Raw genomic sequence first — 21739 nt, 5'->3', positions numbered from 1 at the left:
TAAACTCAGCGATGTGAATGAACTTGTCCACAGTGTGTAAGGGAAACAGCTGGCCCTCAAACCCAGGACCGAGTGGACTCTTTAAAGATAGTTTCTGCCATTTGGGGGTTATTGTTTTGTCTTAATTTCTTTTCATTTACCTCTTTCTGTTCCTCATCCATCTTTATACGTTTTTTCCCTTTTTTATATTTTTCAATGGACTTTAGGTCTAATAGTCAATAAAAACAGTGACCTCTAAAATCCTCTGTAAATTTCTAGAAAAGCACTGTTTTAAATAAGTGAAGTTTTGAGCTTATTTCTTCACCTTTATCTTTCTTGTGGCCTTTATATTAAAATAATTGCTTTTCTTTTGTTTTAACATTCGTATTAATAGTGCAACACTCCAAAAAAATTGGCAAAGGAGAGTAAAAAAGAAACTTCTAATACAGGAACTGTGCTCATCGAATTTTTTTTTTCTTTTCTTTTTTTTTGCGGTACGTGGGCCTCTCACTGTTGTGGCCTCTCCCGTTGCGGAGCACAGGCTCCGGACGCGCAGGCTCAGCGGCCATGGCTCATGGGCCCAGCCGCTCCGCGGTATGTGGGATCCTCCCAGACCGGGGCACGAACCCGTGTCCCCTGCATCGGCAGGTGGACTCAACCACTGCGCCACCAGGGAAGACCCTCATCTAATTTTTAAAAATTTTTCATCACGTTTTTTAAGAAGCATTTTATTACAAACATCTTCAAACACACAGAAGTAGAGGCAGCAGTAAAATGAACCCCCAGCATGCACCATCTACATTTAATGATGACAAAGATTTTTTTTCCACATTTGCGTCTTATTTTTCCTTTTTGTTGGAGTATTTTAAAGTAAACACAGGTATCATGACATTTTCTAAATACTCCAGTATGCACCTCTGAAAAATGAGGATGTTTTCTCACATAACTGTAATAGTATTTGGGAGGGTGAGCAGAATCAACAGTGATTTACTCCATATCACCTAAACAGTATCTATGTTAAAATTTTCCTGATTGCCCCCAAATGCCTTTTTACAGTCCATTTGTTTAGATGATGATCTAAACAAGGTCCACACCGTTGCAATTGATTGTTAGGTCTCTTAAGGAACTTGTCACTGTGTTGTCATTGCTGTTGTTGTGAAAATCACTCTTTTACTCCTTGATTCATCTTTATCATAAGGTCAGGGTGCATTTGCACGAGTTTCGAAGAGCAGGGTCAGCCCCCAAACCCAGAGCACATAGCAAGAACAAAGCCACCAGGAATGAGCCACTTACCAGAGTAATTTCCTTGAGCACAAAAGGCGGTGTGTTAGGTTGGTTTTTGACTCTTTGTCTGGAGTACCTTGATAGCCTTCTTTTCTTTTTTTTTTTTTTTACAATATTCACTGAGCCTACCTTAGCTACCATTGAAGAATTTCACTCACCTGTGTTTTGAAGCCCAGAAGAGCCAGTTTGCAGTTGGGAATGTAAAACGTCAAGTTAGGTTTGGATGTGAAATTAATCTGCACGATGTATGATGTGCTTTCCTGTCCCCTCCCACGAGCCTTTTGATAAGATTCTGGATCCACAGATGGCCCGAGGGTGGCCTGCTTCACCTTGATCCCAAATCAGGGGCTTTCCCTGTCACCTGTCATCAAATCTGGGTGGTTTATTTTCCTTGCTTCAAAAACCCATTCACTGCCCCAAGGAAAAGGGTCAGACAGATACTTGCTAGTTTGTTCATCTTCCCAGTAACCTCCTGAAACAGATGCATGTCCTCTAAGGAAGGGATGTAAGAAATGTCAGAAGGCTAGCTAGGACAGAGGGCTGCCATCAGACGTACAGGCTGCCAGTGGCAGGAGGTACTTGGAGTTAATCTGAGGGCTTTCAGACCTTCACCTGAGCAGGTTTTTGAAGTAAGACATTGGAGAATCTCTCGGTTCTCTTCATAGGAGCATTCTTTTCATCTAAACCCATTCATTTAATAATGTGCTATTTACTCATATAATTGAGGTTTAAATTTTTTGTTCCTTTCAGTTTTATTGAGATGTAATTGGAGGTTTACATTTTTAAATTTGCATCTGCCAAAGTTAGGTTCTTTGTGATAATCAGATTATTATAGGATCATTATTGTAGCTATTTACAGGTAACCAAAGTCTGCTCGTGTCTGGCCGAGACTTCTGCATGGACATTCCGTACAACTGCAGCTCACTAATAAGTACGAAGTGTTCCGCATATCACAAAAAAGGAGCAGGAAGAAATGCAAGATGTGGTGGTGTATTCATGTGGGTGGTAGACTCTGAGAGGGAGTAAGATTAAACAAGGGGCAAATGTTCATTTTTTATTGATTCCTCATCTCTCACGTGACATTGGAATTAGAGTGGCGTGTTGAGAATGCACTTAGCCTGTGGTGTGTGGAAAAAGTTCACGTTCATGTGCTGGACCTCAGAATTTTTCTGCTAAGATTTTTTTTTTTTAATATTTTACAAATCTTTTTATTTTCCATTAATATTTTCTAGTATTTTCTTCCATTTTTTTCTATTAAGGTGTAATTTACATGCAGAAACAGTCGTCTTTTCTCGTGTATAATTCTGCAAGTTTTGGCATACAGTCAGGTAACGATGATCACAGTCAAGATGGAGAATGATTCCTGCTGTGCTTTGCGGCAGCCCCCATTTTCTGTCTCCGTAGTTTGGCTTTCTCCAGAATGTCATACAGATAGAATCATTAAGCATGGTGCATTTGAGGTTCATCCACACTGTTGCTTGTATCAGTAATTCATCCCTTTTTATTGCTGAACAGTGTTCCATTGTATGGGGAGACCACAATTTGTTTACCCAGTCGAGGGATAAAGTTTTGGCAGTTACAAATAAAACCACTGTAAACATTTGCATGCAGATTTTGGGGTGAACATACGTTTTCAGTTGGGTAAATACCTAGAAGTGAGATATCTGGGTTATGTTTAACTTTATAAGAAACTGCCTATCTCCTTTTCAAAGTGACCGTACCATTTTGTAGTCCCAGCAGCAGGGTATAAAAGGTCTACTGCATCTTTGCCGGCCCTTGGTATTGCCAATATTTTGTTCGTTTGGTTTTATTTTTTTATTTTAGCCATTCTAATAGATGCGTAGTGGTATCTCGTAGCAGTTTTAATTTATGTTTCCCTAATGACTAATGATGTGCTTATTTGCCGTCCGTGTATTTTCTTTGGTGAAGTGCCTGTTCAAATCTGTTCCAATTTTTAAAAAATTGGAATGTTTGTTTTCGTATTATTGAAGTTTGAGAGTACTTTATACTGTATTCTGATATAAGCCCTTTATCAAACATGTAGTTTGCAAACACTTTCTCCCAGACTGCGGCTTGTCTTTTCATTCTCTTCACTTGCAGACACTTATTTCATACATGGTTTCTTTTTTTTATTGCAAACATTTCATGTCTGGTGGATTTCATGCTGGATGACACTGCAGGAAAGCATAGTAGAGAGTGAAGTTTAGTGTTTGTCCAAGACACAGGTACAGAGAAAGGGACTAGGAAAGACTTACTTAGGTCTGGTTATTCAAAGCCATTGTCTGTGCCAACAGAAAGGGATAGTGTTGTTTTTATTTCTGGTTGATATCTGGAAACACAACTTTCAATTTCAAGCCCGTGTAGTTAATGATAGGAACGGGTTCCTCTTGGCTTATGGATGAGAATAGTTACAAAGGAAGCCGTCAGTTCCTAAGAATGCAGCTATGTCCTATTGCACATGTATGCACACAGGAGAGAAAACCAAAGGACAGTGAGACAGAGACACACATAGAAGTTAGTAGTGCAAGACCCAGCCCTGGATGGAGCACATTCTTGGGGGAATAAGAATGGGAGATATGACTCTATTATTCCCCGGTGCTCCTATGCTGTGCTTTGTGGGCAGTATAATGGTTTTCCAAAGGTAACTTTGGTTATGTGTTAGTTTTTTTCCTTTTAAGCCTTTTTTCCTAATCCTCACATTTGATGCTATTCCACTGTAACAAGTCAAATTAGGGTATAGAAATCGTTTTCAGAAACTATTGCCTATTTTAGCAGGTCCAAAATAAACACTGCAATGAGTACTGGAGACACATATATGAAACCTTCCTTGATATTTTTTAACATCAGCCATACCTCACTTCTTTTCTGTTGGTCTTTCTCCATTGCAGTTATTCTGTCTCCTTTTACCTGCCCACCCTGCGTACCGTTTGGTTATTTCTTTGATACCCTGTCTAAGTGGCCAAGAGAGGAGACTGTTGGGTTTTGCCATTTTTGAATCGTAGGACTTCATTTTTTGGCATTTTTCACTCGTAAAATATAAGAACTCATCATTTTTCAATACTGGAAGGAACTATAGAGAACTTCTAGTCCCTGTCTCTGGATAAGAGGATCGAGGGTCAGAATTCTGAAGGAATTTGTAATCTTAGAGCTAAAACGAATGGAAAAGTGAGCCGTGAACACAGACCTCTTCGTTCCCGGTCCTGTGTTCTTTCCAGGCTGTAAGTCAAGGAAAAGCTGTCCATGGATGGTGCCTGGAAGGGGTATGTTTAAAAGGGCAATTCAAATGAGGTTTTGGGAGTGCTACTGGGTTTATTTTAAGTATAAGGATAATTAAGAATAAACTAGTGAGATGTTATAAACTAGTTAAGAAGTTATATCAAGACTTTAGAGAAAGATATTAGGCTTTTAATTCGCTTAAGGGAGTAAGTTGTCAGAGCCAGAGCTGAATGTATAGCAGCTAAATATCTGAGCTGGGCCAGGGTGCTGCAAGATGTTGGCCTGTGGTTGGGAGGGTCCCTGGTGAGTTCAGCCTGTGGTCAGAGTACAGTGTGTCCCTGCAACCACTCACGATCATGGTGGCCAGAACAGGGACATCAGGATGAAGAAGGGTTTCTACTGCAGGCCTGGTGTGTGAACTCGTCCTCAGTTGCCTGTAAACTGGGAGACTTGTGTATCAAAGGAATGTGGGAGATATACTCCCTAAGAATTGGTTAGAAGCCTCTTTAAAGGGCTCTAGCCCAAGTGCTCTTTAATCTCTGATACGGGAGTGATACCTAGACCCGCCATAGGCATCCCAGGGCCACCCAAGAGCTGCAGTGAAATGGCAGATAGCCGGAGCCCCTTGATTCCAGCATAAAAAGGCTGTTCATCTTTAGTAATGATTTGCCACAGCCAATACCCCTAGAGCGCTTACTCTGCACCAGGCCCTATTTCAGCACTTTCCGTGTATTAAGTCACTTAGCCCTTCCCACCACCCTATTAAGGAAGAACCATTATTATGTCCATTTCACAGATGAGGAAACTGGGCTTCAGTGACCTGGCCAAGATCCCACAGATTGAATGCACAGATGCTGGGATTTGAACACAGATCTCCCTGACTCTGAAACTCTTATCAGCACATCATACTGCCTCCTGAATGCACCGCCCTGTACCACAGCCAGTAGCCCCATGTGGCTCCCGAGCCCTAGAATGGGGCTGGTGCTGCATGTTGAAAGGATAATATTTTGCATGTATTAGGGTAAATAGAATATATCCTTAAAATTAGTTTCATCTGTTTCTTTGGACTTTTTAAAATTTGGCTACTAGAAATTCTTGCTTCCATGTGGGGCTCACATTCTATTCCTCCTGGAGAGTGCTGGTCTGGAAGATCCCAAGCCACATCACAAAGGGGCCTGTGAAGCAGCCATCAAAAGCAGGCTGCAGACAGTGCGGGGTGATTGTGGGCAGCTGGGATCCCGCTGGGCAGAAGGAGCCCATCTCCCCTTACTGCTAAGAGATGGAATGAGTCAAAACCAACATTTTCTGAGGGGTATTTTGTAGGCTATTAATAGCAAAACCAAACAATTTCGCAGTAAAATACAGGCCCAGGTATGTTCAGCATTTTATACTGTTTCAAATAGATGTGCTTTAAATAATTTCTCAAGTTATTTCAAGGGTGCCTCAGTTTCCTCATTTATGAAATGGAGATAATAGTCCCTGTCCATTATTCTAATAGTCGCTGTGAAGAATAATCAGGTTAATCCATGTAAAGTTCTTCGAAGAGTGCCTGGCACAGAGGAAAGTGTAGAACAAATGTTAGCCAGTATTATCGTAACAGTATCATCGTCACATCGTCACAGCAGTTACGGCATGCAGTTGAAGGAGCTGCAGGATGTTGAATCAGGGAGCGTGCGGCAGGGCCTTTGGGGCAAGTGTCCCAGCTTGCACACCTGAGTCAGCAAATTTACCTCCGCAGGTAGGTGGAGGCACCCACCCATTGGAAGGTGGTGTGATGACCCTCAAACACGCCTCCCACTACCCGCCACCTGTCACCCATCACAGCCCCTTGAACTACAAGAAGCTTCTCAATTGTTTTCTCCCAGTGGCATCTCCTTCCGTCCCTGAAAGGAAAACCCATCAACACACTCCTCTTCATCTTGTTCTATTTCCAGGGACTTTTCAATCCCCTCATAAATTGGCCAAGATCCCATAAGTTTCCCAATTCCACGGATGAACAAAATGTAGACTGGTTTCTTTCCTGCAAGACTTCTCAGGGCTCTTAAAATGCTAATGTGTGTGCAGAAAGTCCCAGATGTGAATGCTGTATAAAGCATTTTGCAAACCCACTTGATTTGTTTTTGGAAATATCTTCTGGGACAAACATTCTGTAAACCATTCCTGGGGAAACACTGTCTATAAAGGTCCTGCCCAGCCAAAAAGGAAATCTCTCCCGCCACTGCCCTTTGCACCCATGTCCCAACGGTGTGGTCCGTGGAGCAGTGTTAGATGCTGGGCATGCCACTTCCCCCTCCCCCCCCAAAAGCTAACAGTTTGTCCAGAGAAATGGGTTTGGGGACGTGACTCTCCTGAGTATCTAGGGATTCACTTTTGTTTTACAGACTATCAAGTGGAGGACCGCTAAAAAAAATTAAACCTTGGTGATTTTCATTCATATGCTTTAGACCTTTATATACACAGAAGAATTCCTTCCCTTAGTTCCTTCCCCACCCGGTTTCTGGAAACACATTGTTCTTTACTAGAACATTCATTGGTTTTATGGCTATTTTCATTTTTATGTTTTATCTCTTCCCACCCACCCCCATATTGTGCTTGTTTACCCATCTTCCTCTGATCCCAGTAGACTGTGATTCTCATCCCATGGGGTCCCCGTTTGAAGGCTTCATTGAGTAACTCTTTGAGGGCAGATCTTAGATGGGACTAGAACAGAGGGCCAGGAGCTGCCATCAGCTTACATGTTTTGTTTCCTGTATGTTATTGGCCTTTGGAGCCAGTTGAAAAGCAGAAGTATTTGTGGCATTTCTTTCCATCTAATTACATCTCTGACTAGGTCTTCCCACGTCAATCTGCATGTGCCTCTTAACCTAGATTGGAAGTTCCGAGGGAACAGGGGCTGGTCTTTATGACTTTCCTTCCTTCCTCCCCTCCCTCTCTCCTTTTCTTTAGAAGATTCTTTCAAAAATAGAATGGTTTTGTTTGAGAAACCCTGACGTCAACATTCTAATTCATAAGGAGGGGCTGTTTTGCATACTACTGGTAAAGCAATAACAACTAAACATCCTTATCGCATTAAATATTTAATGGATCTTTCCTGTGCACCGTGCTCTGTGCCACGGGCATTTTACGTGTTATCTCTTTTAACTCTCACAGTTACCCTTTAAAGTATGTGCTGTTAGTATCCTCATTTTACAGATGAGAAAACTGAGCCTTTAAGATAGGAAATTGCCCAAGAAAGGGCAGCTACAGCAGCGCTAGGGCAGGAACGTGAACCAGGGCTGGTCTGGCTCCAGAATCCAAGTGTGAAACCACTACCAACTCCCTGTCCACTTCCTTCTGGCTGTCAAGTCCTGGAGGAGCAGAAAGGGGACTTGCTAAAACCCTTGCTCGCCAGTCTTCCCTTTGGTCCTGTGCTGTGGTTCCCCTGCCCACTTAGACCGTGAGGTCACAAGGTGGCTCAGTGCCTTAAGGAAAATTCAGTTAAATTTTGATAAACCTTATAAACATAGAGAGCAATAATTAACTTCCCAACGGTTAAAGTTAACATGCGGATCTCCTTAGCGCAACCCCAGTGGGTAGGAAACACTCAATGAGTAACTGCAGAGTAACCAGGCCCGGATGTTATTTTCTAAAATAATTCCAGTTATTTAGTAATGTTGTATGCATTTTGTTGCATGGTAATGTGAAATGAAGCTCATTTAAAACATTCTTATCAGTAAATAAGCAAAAGTTGTTTAAGTTTTTAGCTGTCAGGTTTTTTAATATTGATACCATCTTAAATTTTCATGATACTTTCTTTTTAAAGATCGGCCCCAAGTTTTGCTTCTGTTTTGTTGTTGCTGTTGTTTATTTCAACTTAGCCAAGTGCCTTGCACAAAATAGGTGCAAAAAATAATATTTTAAAATTCAGTTTATAATTTACAAGGCATTTTCTACACACTTTCTTATTTAATTCTCAAAATAGGCTTAAGGTGGAAACACCTATTTATATACCCATTTAAGAGGTCCGGAAACTGAGGCCAAGAGACGTAATTGGCCATTTACTAATAGAAGTAAAAAGGTCATTTAAGGGTGTAAAACAGCTTGTCTTTAAAATGATTTTAAGCCAGAAAATTGTTTTTCAGAAGAATAGTCTCTCTCCCTTAAATGGTTCCTTTTAGTTCTAACTCACTACATGACTTTATAACTGGTAAAAAATAGAAAAAAAAAATTTATTGGTTGCTTCCTGTGTGCTGCATACTTTATATGCATGATCTCGAGTTGTTTCTCAAAACAACTCCTTGGAAGAGGTACTGTTCTTACTCAGCTTTATAAGTGGAAGAAATGAGGGTGAGAAAAAGTCCGTTATTTGCCCAAGGTCAAATAGACCTTGAAGCTCGCTTTCTTCAGAGCACAAGATCCTGGAACAGTGGCTGTTAGTGGTAGTGTAAGCATCACCGTTCCCCTTCGTAGTTCTCAAGGCCGAAACAATTGTAAAAGTCAACATTAAGTCGTGCTCTTGGAATAAAGCATTATAACTATAGTGCCTTTGACTTGGCATTAGAAAGCACACAACTGCAAGTTAGAGCTTCTTAACGTGCCGACATTTGTTTACAGGCACATGTGAGGGTTCCAATGGCAAAATATTTTACTTTTCTCTGAATACAAATGTGCATTTGATCCTTGGAGATATCACGTGCTACTTTTTTTGAATTGTCTGGGTTTTCTTAGAGCAGTGTTAACGTTCCTAGAAAAATCGAGAGGAAGGTACAGAGATTTCCCATATATCCCCTGCCCCCGCACATGCAGAGCCTCCCCCCCAGCAGCATCCCTCATCAGGGGATACATTTATTACAGATGACGAGCCTACACTGATGCACCTCTGTCGCTTAGAGTCCATAGTTTACATTACAATTCCCTCTAGGTGTTGTACCTTCTGTGGATATGAACGCACACATAATGACAAGTATCCATCATTATGCTATCATACACAGTATTTTCACTGCCCTAAAAATCCTCTGAGTGCTCTACCTATACATTCCTCTGTTGCCCCAACCCCTGGCAACCGCTGATCTTTTACTCTCTCCATAGTTTTGCCTTTTCCAGAATGTCATATAATTGGAATCATACAGTATGTAGCCTTTTCAGATTGACTTCTTTCATTTAGTAATATGCATTTAAGATTCCTCCAAGTCTTTTCATGGCTTAATAGCTCATTTCTTTTTAGCGCTAAGTAATAGTCCACTGTATGGATATGCCACAGTTTATTTACCCACTCACCTACTGAAGGACATACTGGTTGCTTCCAAGTTTTAGCAATTATGAATAAAGCTGCCATAAACACCCCAAGTACAGTTTTTTGAGTAGATATAAATTTTTAGCTCCTTTGGGTGAATACCAAGGAGCACGATTGCTGGATCGTATATTAAGAGTATGTTCAGTTTTGTAAGAAACATCCAAACTGTCTTCCAAAGTGACTTGTACCGTTTTGCATTCCCACCAGCAATGAATGAGAGTTCCTTTTGCTCCAAATCCTCATCAGCATTCGTTGTTGTTAGCATTCTGGATTTTGGTATATCATGGCTGTTTTATCTGTATTTTCTTGATATATGACATGGTGCAAATTTTCATGCACTTATGTACCATCTGTATATCTTCTTTGGTTCAACATGCTACTTTAAGATTTGAACTAGGCCAGGTTGCTCATAAGCTATTTAGTTTAGTGAACATCATTAATTTTGAGGAATCCTTCAAGAAAAACCATGAAAAAATGATTTCCTTTCTAAATGTCGTATTTGAACTTCAAGAAGAGGCATGAAAATGGTACAGCCACTATGGAAAGCAATCCAGCAGTTGCTCAAAATGTTAAACATAGCCTTACCATACAACCCAGCAATACCTAAGAGCAATGTAAACGTGGCCACACCAAAACTTGTACATGCATGTTTGTAGCAACATTATTCAGCTGAGTTGTTGAACCCAAACGTCCACCAATTGATGAATGAATAAACAAAATGTGGTATATTTCTAGAGTAAAATATTACATGGCAATAAAAAGTAATAGAGTCCTGACACATGCTACAACATGGATGGACCTAGAAAACATTATGCTAAGTGAAAGAAGCCACACACAAAAAGCAACATATTGTATGACTCCATTTGTATGAAATGAGAATCCATAGATATAAAACATAGGTTAGTGATTGCCAGAGACTCACCTACTGAAAGATGGGGGGCAAAGGGGGAATGGGGAGTGATGGCTGATGGGCCTCTTTTGGGGGCAATAAAAATATCCTAAAATTAGATAATAGAAATGATTACACAACTCTATAAATACACCAAAAACCACTGAATTGTATACTTCGAAAGTATGAGTTTTATGGTATATAAATTATATCTCAATAAAAAGTAATAACAAACATAAAGCTGCCTGTGGGTGACGTGAAGAGCAAAAGTACATAGACCATTCATACTGTGCTTTCTATAAGGGTGAAATTTCATTATGTAGCTCATTTTGATAAAACTATTAGCAAAGTGACCTTGCAAATTTCAAATACTAGTCTCAGTTCCATTATGCTAAAAGGTCACTAAAGAGAAATGTGAATGACTTTCTTTTTATCCTAACAATGTGTGTCCCTTGGTAGAAATTGTTGTCTGATATTAACAATTTCTATTCAGAGGCCAGAGAGTTGAGTAGATATACCAGTCATAGTGTCTGTTTTTTCCATCGTCAGTAAAAATGTTCCTGCATTTGTAGTCACAGCGAATATTTGAATCTTTAAAGCTCTTACTCTTTGTAATGCCAAATTCAAAACTGCTTGCTAAAATGGTTAATGAGGTAGAAATTAGTTGGGCTAATTAGGTCAATAAATATTATTCTAACTCATTAGGATAAAAGGTCAGATGGTTAAAAGACTGGGAAGTATGTATTAGAAGATGTTGCTTTTGATTCTGAGGAAGTAATTTTATTCCTGCATTTTTATACCATGTAAAGCATACTGAATTGTTTCTTTGACACACAGATTAGCTGTGAATGAAATGTCTTCCAGGTATATTAGAATTTACATGGGTTTTTCTCTGTTACCACTGTTCTCTGTCAGAAATCTCTTTCAGTGATTAATTCCTTAACTTCTTCAACTTTGCTACGTAAATAAGTGTACCTTTTTTCCAATTAGTGCCTTGATTTATCCTCAGGTTTTCCCATGCCCAAGTCCCCTCTGATGAGATGATTCCCCTGAATGGTCCAAAGAGTGACTTCTATATAATGTTTCCTCAGTGTTTTTCTCACTGTGGTTATGCTTTTCTCTAAATTAACCTGATAAGTCAAACTATTTATGGAAGACAATAAGATTATCTGCTTTTCACAAACTAAGTGACGTATTTTCTTTTTTTAACAGCTTTATTAAGATATAATTCACATGCCATACCATTCATCCATTTAAAGTGTCCAGTGGTTTTTTGGTGTATTCACAGCTATGTGCAACCATCATCACAGTCGATATTAGAACCTTTTTGTAACTTGAAAAAGAAACCCTGAACCCATTAGCTATCAATGCCTCCCCCCATGTCCCCACTCCACCTCCAGTCCTAAGCAACTAATCTACGTCTGTCTTTATAGATTTGCCTATTCCGGACATTTCATACAACTGGAATCATATAATATGTGGTCTTTTTTGACTGGGTTACTTCACTTTATTGATAAAGTTTATCAAAATGTTTTATAGTGATAAAGGGTCATTTCACAGGAATACTTAGCAGTTATAAACAAATACGCATCTCATATCAGAGCACCAAAATACGTGAGGCAAAAACGGACAGAAATGAAGGGAGAAATTAAAAAATCAACAGTAATAGATGGAAACTTTCAATACGCTACTTTCAGTAGTGGATAGAAAGCTAAGCAGAAGATTAACCAATAAATAGAAAACTTGAACAACATTGTAAACCAACTATACCTAACAGATATCTGTAGAACACTCTATATAACAACAGCAGAGCACAAATTCTTCTGAAGAACACATGGAACATTCTCCAGACTAAACCATATGCTAGGCCATAAAACAAATATCAGTAAATGTAAAAGCATAGAAGTAATGCAGAGTATCTCCTCTGACTACAGTAAAATGAAATTGGAAATCAATAACAGAGAAATGGGAAACTCAAATATATTTGGAAAGTAAATAGCACACTCCTGAATAACCAAAGGAGAAGTTGGAAAATACTTTGAGATAAATGAAAATGAAGAGACAACATGTCAAAAGTTATGGGTTGCAGCTAAAGCATGGCTTAGAGGGAAATTTATAGCTATGTCTTAAATGCCTCTATTAAGAAAGAAGATCTCAAGTCAATAATGTAAGCTTCCACTTTAAGACACTTGAAAAAGAAGAGAAAACTAAGAATAAAGGTTAGAGCAGAAATAATGAAATGGAGAATAGAAAAACAACAGAGACTTTAAAACCTTTGAAACTTTACTGATTATAATAAATTATGTTAAAATATTTACGAAAGACATGAAGGGTATTATTTCACAAAATAAGTAACACATTTTAATGTATTTTAAAAAATCCAGTTTTCAACGTGGCTTCCATACACCTGTTGTAAAAAGCTAGTGTTTGTGAAAATATCCACCAGGCACTGTCTTTTTTCCAGTTCAGGCTCAGTTTAGAAACGGTCAACCAAACCATGAGCCCATTTCAGTCCTTAGCTCTTGAGCAGTTTTGCCTGATAGAAAGAGCACTGTTCAGGGTGTTGATCAAATCCATGCCTGATTCCAGATACCACCACATCCTGTATGTGACATTGGACGAGTTGCTCAATCTCTTTGAGACTTATTTTCCTCATCTGTAAAATAGAGGTAATTTTCTCAGCCTGAGAAGAATTATGAGATAACTTATGTAAAAGAGCCTAGTTCAATATCTGGCATGAAGTAGGTGCTTGTCTAGTATCCATTCTGTAATCACTAGTGATTTAAAAATGGAATGACAGCCCAGGTACCTATATGGCATGGGTATACATATATGAATACTCTTGAAAGAGAGACTGGAAGAAAAATAGTCTTATGTTGAATCCTACTGCGTACCAGGCTTAGGGCTAGTCATGTTATCTATAGCTGCACCACATATAACTTGTTTGACAATTTGGACTGATTTCACTATTTTAACAACCACTAAAACACTCAACTTGACCAGAATACACATCCTGGCCTAAATTGATTGTTTTAGCAACAGGTTATAATGGTTAAATATTTGAGCCCTTCAAATATGAAACCACTCAGAGTTTATAACTTTTTTGTTGTTATTACTGGTGTAATAAATTCTATTTCTTGTGTCTTAGGAAAGCATATTTCTTAGCTGTGCAATTCTGTTGCCTGTTTGGCCTACAAACTATTGTCATTAAAACTCTGAAACACATTTATGATTTGATAGGCAAGATAACTGATTAAATTCTGTTTTTACTCAAGGCATATTTTAGCAGGAACTTTTATGCTCATTCTGTTTATTCTGTGGTTGATGGCTCTGAAATGGAATATTTTCACCAGCAACAGGAGCTTCAAACCAAGTTGGAGACTAGTGCTTGTCCGAACTTTAACATGAATATGAGTCACCTAGAGATCTTTGTTAAAACGTGGATTCTGATGTATCGGGTCTAGGGTGGGGCCGGTGAGTCTATATTCTTAACAAGCTTCCAGGAGTTGCCAATGCTGCTGGTCCACGGACCACACTGTGAGCTGCAAGCTTGTGTAGAATACAAGGGGTACCTTGGCTAGAATCAGAAATGAGGAGACCTCATCTGGCATTATATATCACAGTCCCAACTACCTATTCATACTCCCTGAGTGGAATCTACTTCCTCAACTGAGCCCTGAAACAAATTAATTAAAAATTTGGAAGCACTGAACAGCAGTGGTTCTGTTCTTACATTTCATGCATTACAGTGATTGAATACGGTAAGAGAATAATACCTTGTCATTCATTTTCTGTAGTTCCTTTGTACTGTCTATTAGCTTGCCCACCTCTTAGGCCCCTTTATACTGTATCTCATTGAATATGAAAAGTGGTGTACATGAAGCATGTCCATTTCCATTCTCTAGAGCTCTATAGCTGTGCTGTTGGCCCTTACTCCATGTATGGCAAAGAACAATGAATACAAACCACTTAAACCCCAGCCAGACTTCTGTTACTGAATGAAAAGAATAAGCAATTGTTTCCCCTAAACTCAGGCCTAATTTTCTAACACCTTAAGTGACCTTAAGTGAGCATTTATGGAAGCTTCCAGAAAAGCTACTTTCAAGTCCTTAGTCATTTAGATGAGAGCGCAGATGGTTTCACCCGGAGATCCCACAGCGTGTAGAACTTGATTTTGTGTGTAATTTGACGACAGAGGCATCATTTTAAGACGTGTCAAATTAAATTCTTAATATGAAATAGATGTGGCTCAAAATGTAATGCATGCCATCTGATTTGTTACAGAACACAAAAATAGTCACAGTAAGGACAAGAGGAAAACGAGGACGAGAAAATGGGGAGAGAGGAGCCGCCTGGCTGATGACGTGGCAGTATTAAAAAGCAGCTTAACCAAAAGGGCCCTTTCTGCCTATGGTGACAAGACGGACAGCACAAGGGAAAAGAGGACCCACAGGAGAACAAAACGTTTTTTATCCTATCCACGGTTTGTAGAAGTGATGGTGGTGGCAGACAACAGAATGGTTTTATACCACGGAGCAAACCTTCAACACTATATTTTAACTTTAATGTCAATTGTAAGTACATTCAAAAGGAGGTGATTTATGATGTCCCTAAATGTGCCATTGGGGAATGGGTTTCCACCCAGTGCTTTGGAGAACCATTCGGGGCTGGCATTTCAACGATTCAGGCAAGTGACTGAAGAGAATATAAGATTAGACAATGACAATAATGGGCATCAATAGCGAGTGTTTATTCTGTGTTAGACAATGTGCTTCTTACTTAAAAGGCATCATTTCTAATCCTCCTGGCAACTCTGCTAGGTAAATTGTCATTCTCATTTTGTTGATAAGAAAACTGAGCCTCAGAGGAGTTGGGTTGCTTGCCCATGGTCATGTAAAGCCAGTATAGTGGCTTAGGGACTGCATGTGACCTTCAGCTTGTCCACTTCCCAAAACCAGTGCCCTTTGACACGTGAATTTGCACAGCCAGGTGTGGGTCGCCAGTAAGACTTGTGGATGCTGGTTGTGAATCAGAAGCACTGGTGGAGCTTTGGAAAATGTCTCTGTCCCTCTCCCCAGGATTCTAATTAAGTAGCTCTAGGGTGAGTCTTAGGAATCTCTCCCATTTTGAATTTTTCTACTCGCATTTTGAATTGAAAAAGTAATAAATTTGCATGATTGAAAAACAGATCAAGCAGATCCAAAGACTAGTGAGAAAGCTGAAGTGCCTTTCCCCACCCAGGCTCCCAGGCCCCTTCCCAGAGGCAGCCACTGTGACAAGTTTATTTGCCGGTCTTTCTAACCAGCACTGCCCAATAGAAATATAATGCAAGCCACACACGTAATTTTTTAAAAATATAGATACATGTAATTTAAAATTTTCTGTTAGCCGCACACAGACATAAAAGAAACAGGCAAAATTAATTTTAATCATGTATTTTGTTTTATATCTAAATGTTATCATTCACAAAATTATTAACGAGACTAACTTTTCTCCGTACTAAGTCTTTAAAACCCAGTATGTGTTTCACACTCAGAACACATCTCAGTTCGGACAAGCCCCATTTCAAGTGCTCAGTGGTCACGTGACAAGTGGCTGCCATGTTGGACAAGGCAACTCTGGACATTTCTTAAGCACATATGTATGGCTACACTTTTTTCTTTTTCAGAGATGGCGCATTCTCATGCACGGTGTTACATATCGCTGTTTTCTTGAAACACTGGAGATTGTTCCGTAATAGCCCATGTGCTCTGCCTTCATTTTAAGCCTCAGCAGAGCCTTCCTATTAATAGATTGATTCTAGTTTATTTGAATGGGAATCTGCTTGTATTAAATTCCCCCAATGAATATGAAAAGCAGCCGTTGGGGATCACTGACTTAAAATTTCTCCTTCCTTCTCCGTGGCCTGTGGTTCTCTTTGTGTTTCCCTGCACTGCTGTGAACCACCCCCCACTGTGTTCCCCAACCCTTACCCCACCTGCCTCCCCTCCCCACTCTCCCTCACCCCCCTTCCTCAAGCTCGGTCCCATGTGCCCCAGCCCTCTCCTGTCCTGGAGGAGGGAAAGGAAAACCTAGTCAGGCCTTGCATAGACTCAACTCTATTTCTAACCCATATATTCAGACCTGTTAAGGATTTTCACGACAAGCATGGCCTCAGTGTCAAATGGACCTTGGCTGAGAATTTTGGCTCTGCTACGCACTGCTGGCTGTTTAGTTTTGGACAAGTTGCTTAACTTCTCTGAGCCTCAGTTTCCTCATTTGTTGAGCAAAGATTATAGTCACAGACTTAGCCCAGAATGTTGCTGTGCAGTTTTCAGCAAGGATCTAGTCCACAGTAAGCATTCAATGGATGTTAGCTCTCGTAATTAACAATAATAATGAAAACAAACCAAAAAAAACAAACAAACAGGTTACCAGTTGTGGAGAACACAAATGGTTGGTACAACGGCAGTATTAGCAAGTATGTGGTCCATGTGAGATTCCATAAATGGCAATCCAGCTTCAACTGGGATGAAAAAGCTTGATCAAAAGTTAATATCCAGTGTTTTGGCACAAAGGACTGCTAAGTTACGTGGCAATGCAGTTTCCTTGGAAAACACCTTGAAATTTAAAGTTGTTTGCATTCATTACTGTCTAAAGCTGCCGTCTATGAATTTTACAAAGAGACTTTTAAGAAATGTTTGTTGACTGAATGAAAATTCACAGCTCCAAAATGCATATGTTGCATGAACCATAAAAAGAGCTGGAGCCCAGCATAAGAAGTGAATTGCTTATTGCTTACACGGAGTTCACAATTAACTTTGAAAAATTTATCTCGGTTGCAGGTAGCCTCTATCTATAAAGACCCAAGTATTGGAAATTTAATTAATATTGTAATTGTGAACTTAGTTGTGATTCATAATGAACAGGTAATAAAGTTTTTTTCTTCTTTCTTCTCTCTGTATCCGAAATGGCATATCTAATTGGTATTGGTGCAACGGACCAACCATAATTCTTTTCTGTATTTAGGAAGGACCTTCCATATCTTTTAATGCCCAGACAACATTAAAAAACTTTTGCCAGTGGCAGCATTCAAAGAACCATCCAGGTGGAATCCAGCATGATACAGCAGTTCTTGTAACGAGGTATATGGATGTCTTTTCCTCCAGTCGTTTAGTTTCTGGTCACGTTGATGGGATGAGGTCATATATTCCTGGTAGCCAGCCCCTAGCCCAGGGTTTTTCAACCTCAGCACTATTGACATTTTGGATCAGATAATTCTATGCTGTGGGGACTGCCCTGTGCCCTGCAGGATGTTTAGCAGCATCCTTGGTCTCTGCCTACTACCTGCCGGTAACTCTCCCCCATCTTAACTGTAACAACCAAAAGTGTTGTCCAGACGTTGCCACATGCCGTCTGAGGGTGTGTGGTGGAGCAGGGCAGAATAACCCCCGGTTGAGAACCAGTAACCCATCGCCGCCAAGTAGGCAATAAATGTGTTAGGCAGGTCTGAAAGTAAACACCTGTATAGAGCGGGCAGCTGCCATTCCCATTGAGCTCGTTACCATGCAGGATATAAGTCCAATGGTGCCAGCTTTTGTGATTCTGTAAGAAACCAGAAATAAGGATACTTTTTTTGGAAAATGTGAAATCTCCCAATTTTTAAATGGTAGCTTCTAGCTCAAAAATATTTAAAATGCTGTGCAGGGCAGCAAAGAGGTCTGCTGGCCTAGTGTGTCTCCCATCAGTCACCTTTGATATGGTCACAAACACTTGCTCTTAGATCAACTTAAATGAAAGGCATTTAGAGCCTTCTCAGAATGTTCTTCAGAAACTAGAATCACTTGCTTCAGGGTATGAGGAAAAATTCTGGACGGAAAGGTTTTCACTTGCCCTTGGCTACCCCTGTGGCAGAAGGAGACCTCTCAATGTAGCTTTTAATCTGTAAACCAGTGATTCCTAAACTTTTTTGAGTTACAGATCCCTGACTCTGTTAGTCTGCTTTTTGTAAAACCAATACCCTCCCCCCCGACCCCCCTAAAGTGGTGATGTTGTGAATACCTGGAAGATTCTAAAGTGTTTGCTTGTATTGACATTTACTCTTTGGTGTCAAGACCCTAAGTCTGCTTTGCTTTCAGACAGGATATCTGCAGAGCTCATGACAAATGTGATACCTTAGGTGAGTCCACTGTGCGTATCCTCTCTGGCTACAACAGTTTATGACATGTTTTTCTTCCAAGCCACAAATGCTTTTTAAAGTAAATCCTTGTGGGTTTTTTTTTTTTTTCCCTTCTAATAGGTCTGGCTGAACTGGGAACCATTTGTGATCCCTACAGAAGCTGCTCTATCAGTGAAGATAGTGGATTGAGTACAGCTTTTACAATAGCCCATGAACTGGGCCATGTGTACGTTTCTTCTCCATATTTTCATTTAATTTGTAGTAACCTAAAACTTCTGTTCCTTCACATCAGTGAGCATTCACTTGACTTTAGAGGGTGTAAGACGCTTCTTGAATCATAGTTGAGTTTGCAGGGTTGAAAAGCTTGGAATGTAGCTGGCAGAAATTACTTTGACTTTGGGAAGCTAAATAAATACAGTGCACCCTCTTCAGCCATAGCTCATGCATCTCTTTGGTTTAACTGTACAAGTTTTCTAGGCGAGGTCTAATATGCTCCTTTCCTACTGCAAAGTGGAAAAAAGGGGGGCTTTCTACCCCTTCCACTGAAGCAGAGGGTATATCAGCCCAGAGAACTTACCTGACACAGCATCTTTGTTTAGTAGGATCCTCCAACATTGCTGTGGCCCACACGATTTTCCCAAACCCAGATCATTCCTGATTTTAGTTATATCTAGGGTTGTCCTTTAGATATTAGCCTCTGGAACAGAGCTATCCCTCTTTTAGGGGAAAAAATGAACAAAGATACAGAGATGAAACTATTTCCTAATTATGTTCACTAAGTGTCTGGTCGTTATGAAATTGGCTTTTCCTTTTTGTTCTTTAGAGCCAGAGCCTGGTTAGAACATGGGGCAAAAGAGTATAAATTTATTCAAAATTATTCTGGTTTTTAATCTGCCTTCTTTTCTTTCTAGAATGATTAAATTACTCATACTATATCCTTTTGAAATAATTTTCTCAAAAGATATCCTTAGTATAATACAGCTGTGTATCAATCTGCATGTCAGATGTTAACTTTATTTAGAGATAACATCATCTATTAAGCAAGCTTTTTCACGCACCAAATGTTTTTTTAAGGCACTTTATGTGCAGTGTAGTATAATAGGCGTAAAGCAAGATGCATATATAGAGGTATCTCTAATCCAACTCCACATATAATGCATATATTTTCCAGCATATTTTAAGAGCACACCCCTTTTTTTTTTCTCCAAAGGAAATATCGTCAGATGCCCAATATTTAGAGAATAAAAGAGGCATGACTTTCAGTTAAGCCCTTGTGGCAGATCAGAGTCCTCCTTAGTCAGCTGCCTCTCTGTCCTTTGATTTCTGAAACATCTTCATGAAACTCAAGGATTTCTTGGAACTAGGTTTGAAAACTATTCATTTCACCAGCATTTCCCAAAGTACAGGGCTCTAACACTGATTCCAAGAGAATGGTCCATGGGGGAAGAATAGTTTTGTAATCCAGTGATTTAAAAAAATTTTTCCTAGTCTAGCCATGCTTGGAATGCCAAGGCCAAATGGCATGAAGTAAAGGCTCTGAAAAGTCCTATATTGAAGTGTTGATTTCGTTTAACTCAGTTTCCCCAAACTTATTTTAACAGAATCTTTGGGGGATTTTCATTTGTTTGTTCTACAAGAAATCTGGTAAATTATGTGAGACATATAAATAGGAGGTGTAGATTTCACAGTGAGGAATAGGGTGGCCCCCAGAGAATGGAATGGGGAAAGTTACAGAGATAGAAATGTATTCAAAGGGCAAGAGTTTGTGTGATTTTTTTTTTTTCTGGCTGCTTTGGGTCTTCGTTGCTGCGCGCGGGCTTTCTCTAGTTGCGGAGAGCGGGGGCTACTCTTTGTTGCGGTGCGCGGGCTTCTCACTGCAGTGGCTTCTCTTGCTGTGGAGCAGGGCTCTGGGTGCGCGGGCTTCAGCACTTGCAGCACGCGGGCTCAGTAATTGCAGCACGCGGGTTGTAGAGCGCAGGCTCAGAAGTTGTGGTGCACAGGCTTAGTTGCTCCACAGCTTTTGGGATCTTCCCGGGCCAGTGATCGAACCTGTGTCCCCTGCATTGGCAGGCAGATTTTTAACCTCTGCACCACCAGGGAAGTCCCTGTGTGATTAACAGATTAACATTTCCCCCCAAAATATGGCTAACAAGAATATACTGTTCAAAGAAATATAATTAATTTCCTGTTAATTCCTTTCCCCAAAAGAGTTTATAAACCCCTTTTAGATAGCCAGTTTATAAAATTGACATTTTAAGGAAAGTAGGAATTTTGAGTAGCAAAACCAAAATATTTTAAGCTATAGAGAAGCCTCAATTCACAGTTAACAAACATCTCCCCCTGCAAAAACCATGTTGTTGACATTGTTCTAGGAGCTCTCATTTACGTTATTTCCCTTAATCTTTATAATCCCCACAAGGTAGATACCATTGTGTCCCTGTGTTTGACTTAGAGATATTAAACTACCCAAAGCGTAGTAGCTCATGCTGGCGTAGGAGCATATGATGTTGGAGCACCAGTTCTAAGGCAGAGTCAGCAGGCAGCCAGATACCCAAGTTCTGGATGGAATTGTTCTAACATTCCCTTTGACTTGAGGAAAATATATGCTGTTTCCCTTCCTATAAGATGGAAACAATACATATACCCCTCATCTCAATAGTGTCAGGAAGCAAGAAATGAAATAATTGGTGAATGATGTGAGTTGTGGCTTAAACAGAAAGTATACTGCTAGCCTGTTAATGAATTATTTTTCTTTTGGCGCCTTGTCTCTTTGAGATAGCTTTGTTCATATTTTAAGAAAAGTAAAAATCCTTTTTTAAAAAAATTTGCTACCGTACTCTGCAGCAGATTTTCTAATGAACTTTTTCAAAATTAAATGTTAAGTCGTTACAGTCATGACTTTCTGATAATATAAAACCCAAGAGCTGTTGGGAGGAAAAAG

At 39.8% G+C, this 21739-nt stretch overlaps 1 protein-coding gene across 1 annotated transcript in view; it reads left to right on the top strand.

The window, feature by feature from the left end:
- Positions 1–21739, top strand: part of ADAMTS9 (ADAM metallopeptidase with thrombospondin type 1 motif 9) — a 173873-nt gene that overhangs the window by 12337 nt on the left and 139797 nt on the right. Inside the window, exons 4-8 of the mRNA XM_089919522.1 lie at positions 14925–15214; positions 17465–17548; positions 17649–17764; positions 18758–18798; positions 18919–19024. Of these exons, the coding sequence (XP_089775648.1) occupies positions 14925–15214; positions 17465–17548; positions 17649–17764; positions 18758–18798; positions 18919–19024 (637 nt within the window). The remainder of the gene's footprint in view (positions 1–14924; positions 15215–17464; positions 17549–17648; positions 17765–18757; positions 18799–18918; positions 19025–21739) is intronic.

This window comes from Delphinapterus leucas, chromosome 10 (genome assembly GCF_059928025.1).
Source record: "Delphinapterus leucas isolate spDelLeu-1000000601 "Yukka" chromosome 10, BTC_Dleu_Yukka2, whole genome shotgun sequence".
NCBI classification, from domain to species: domain Eukaryota; kingdom Metazoa; phylum Chordata; class Mammalia; order Artiodactyla; family Monodontidae; genus Delphinapterus; species Delphinapterus leucas.
Note: the sequence above shows the minus strand (reverse complement) of the source record. Positions and strands in the feature narration are given on the sequence as shown.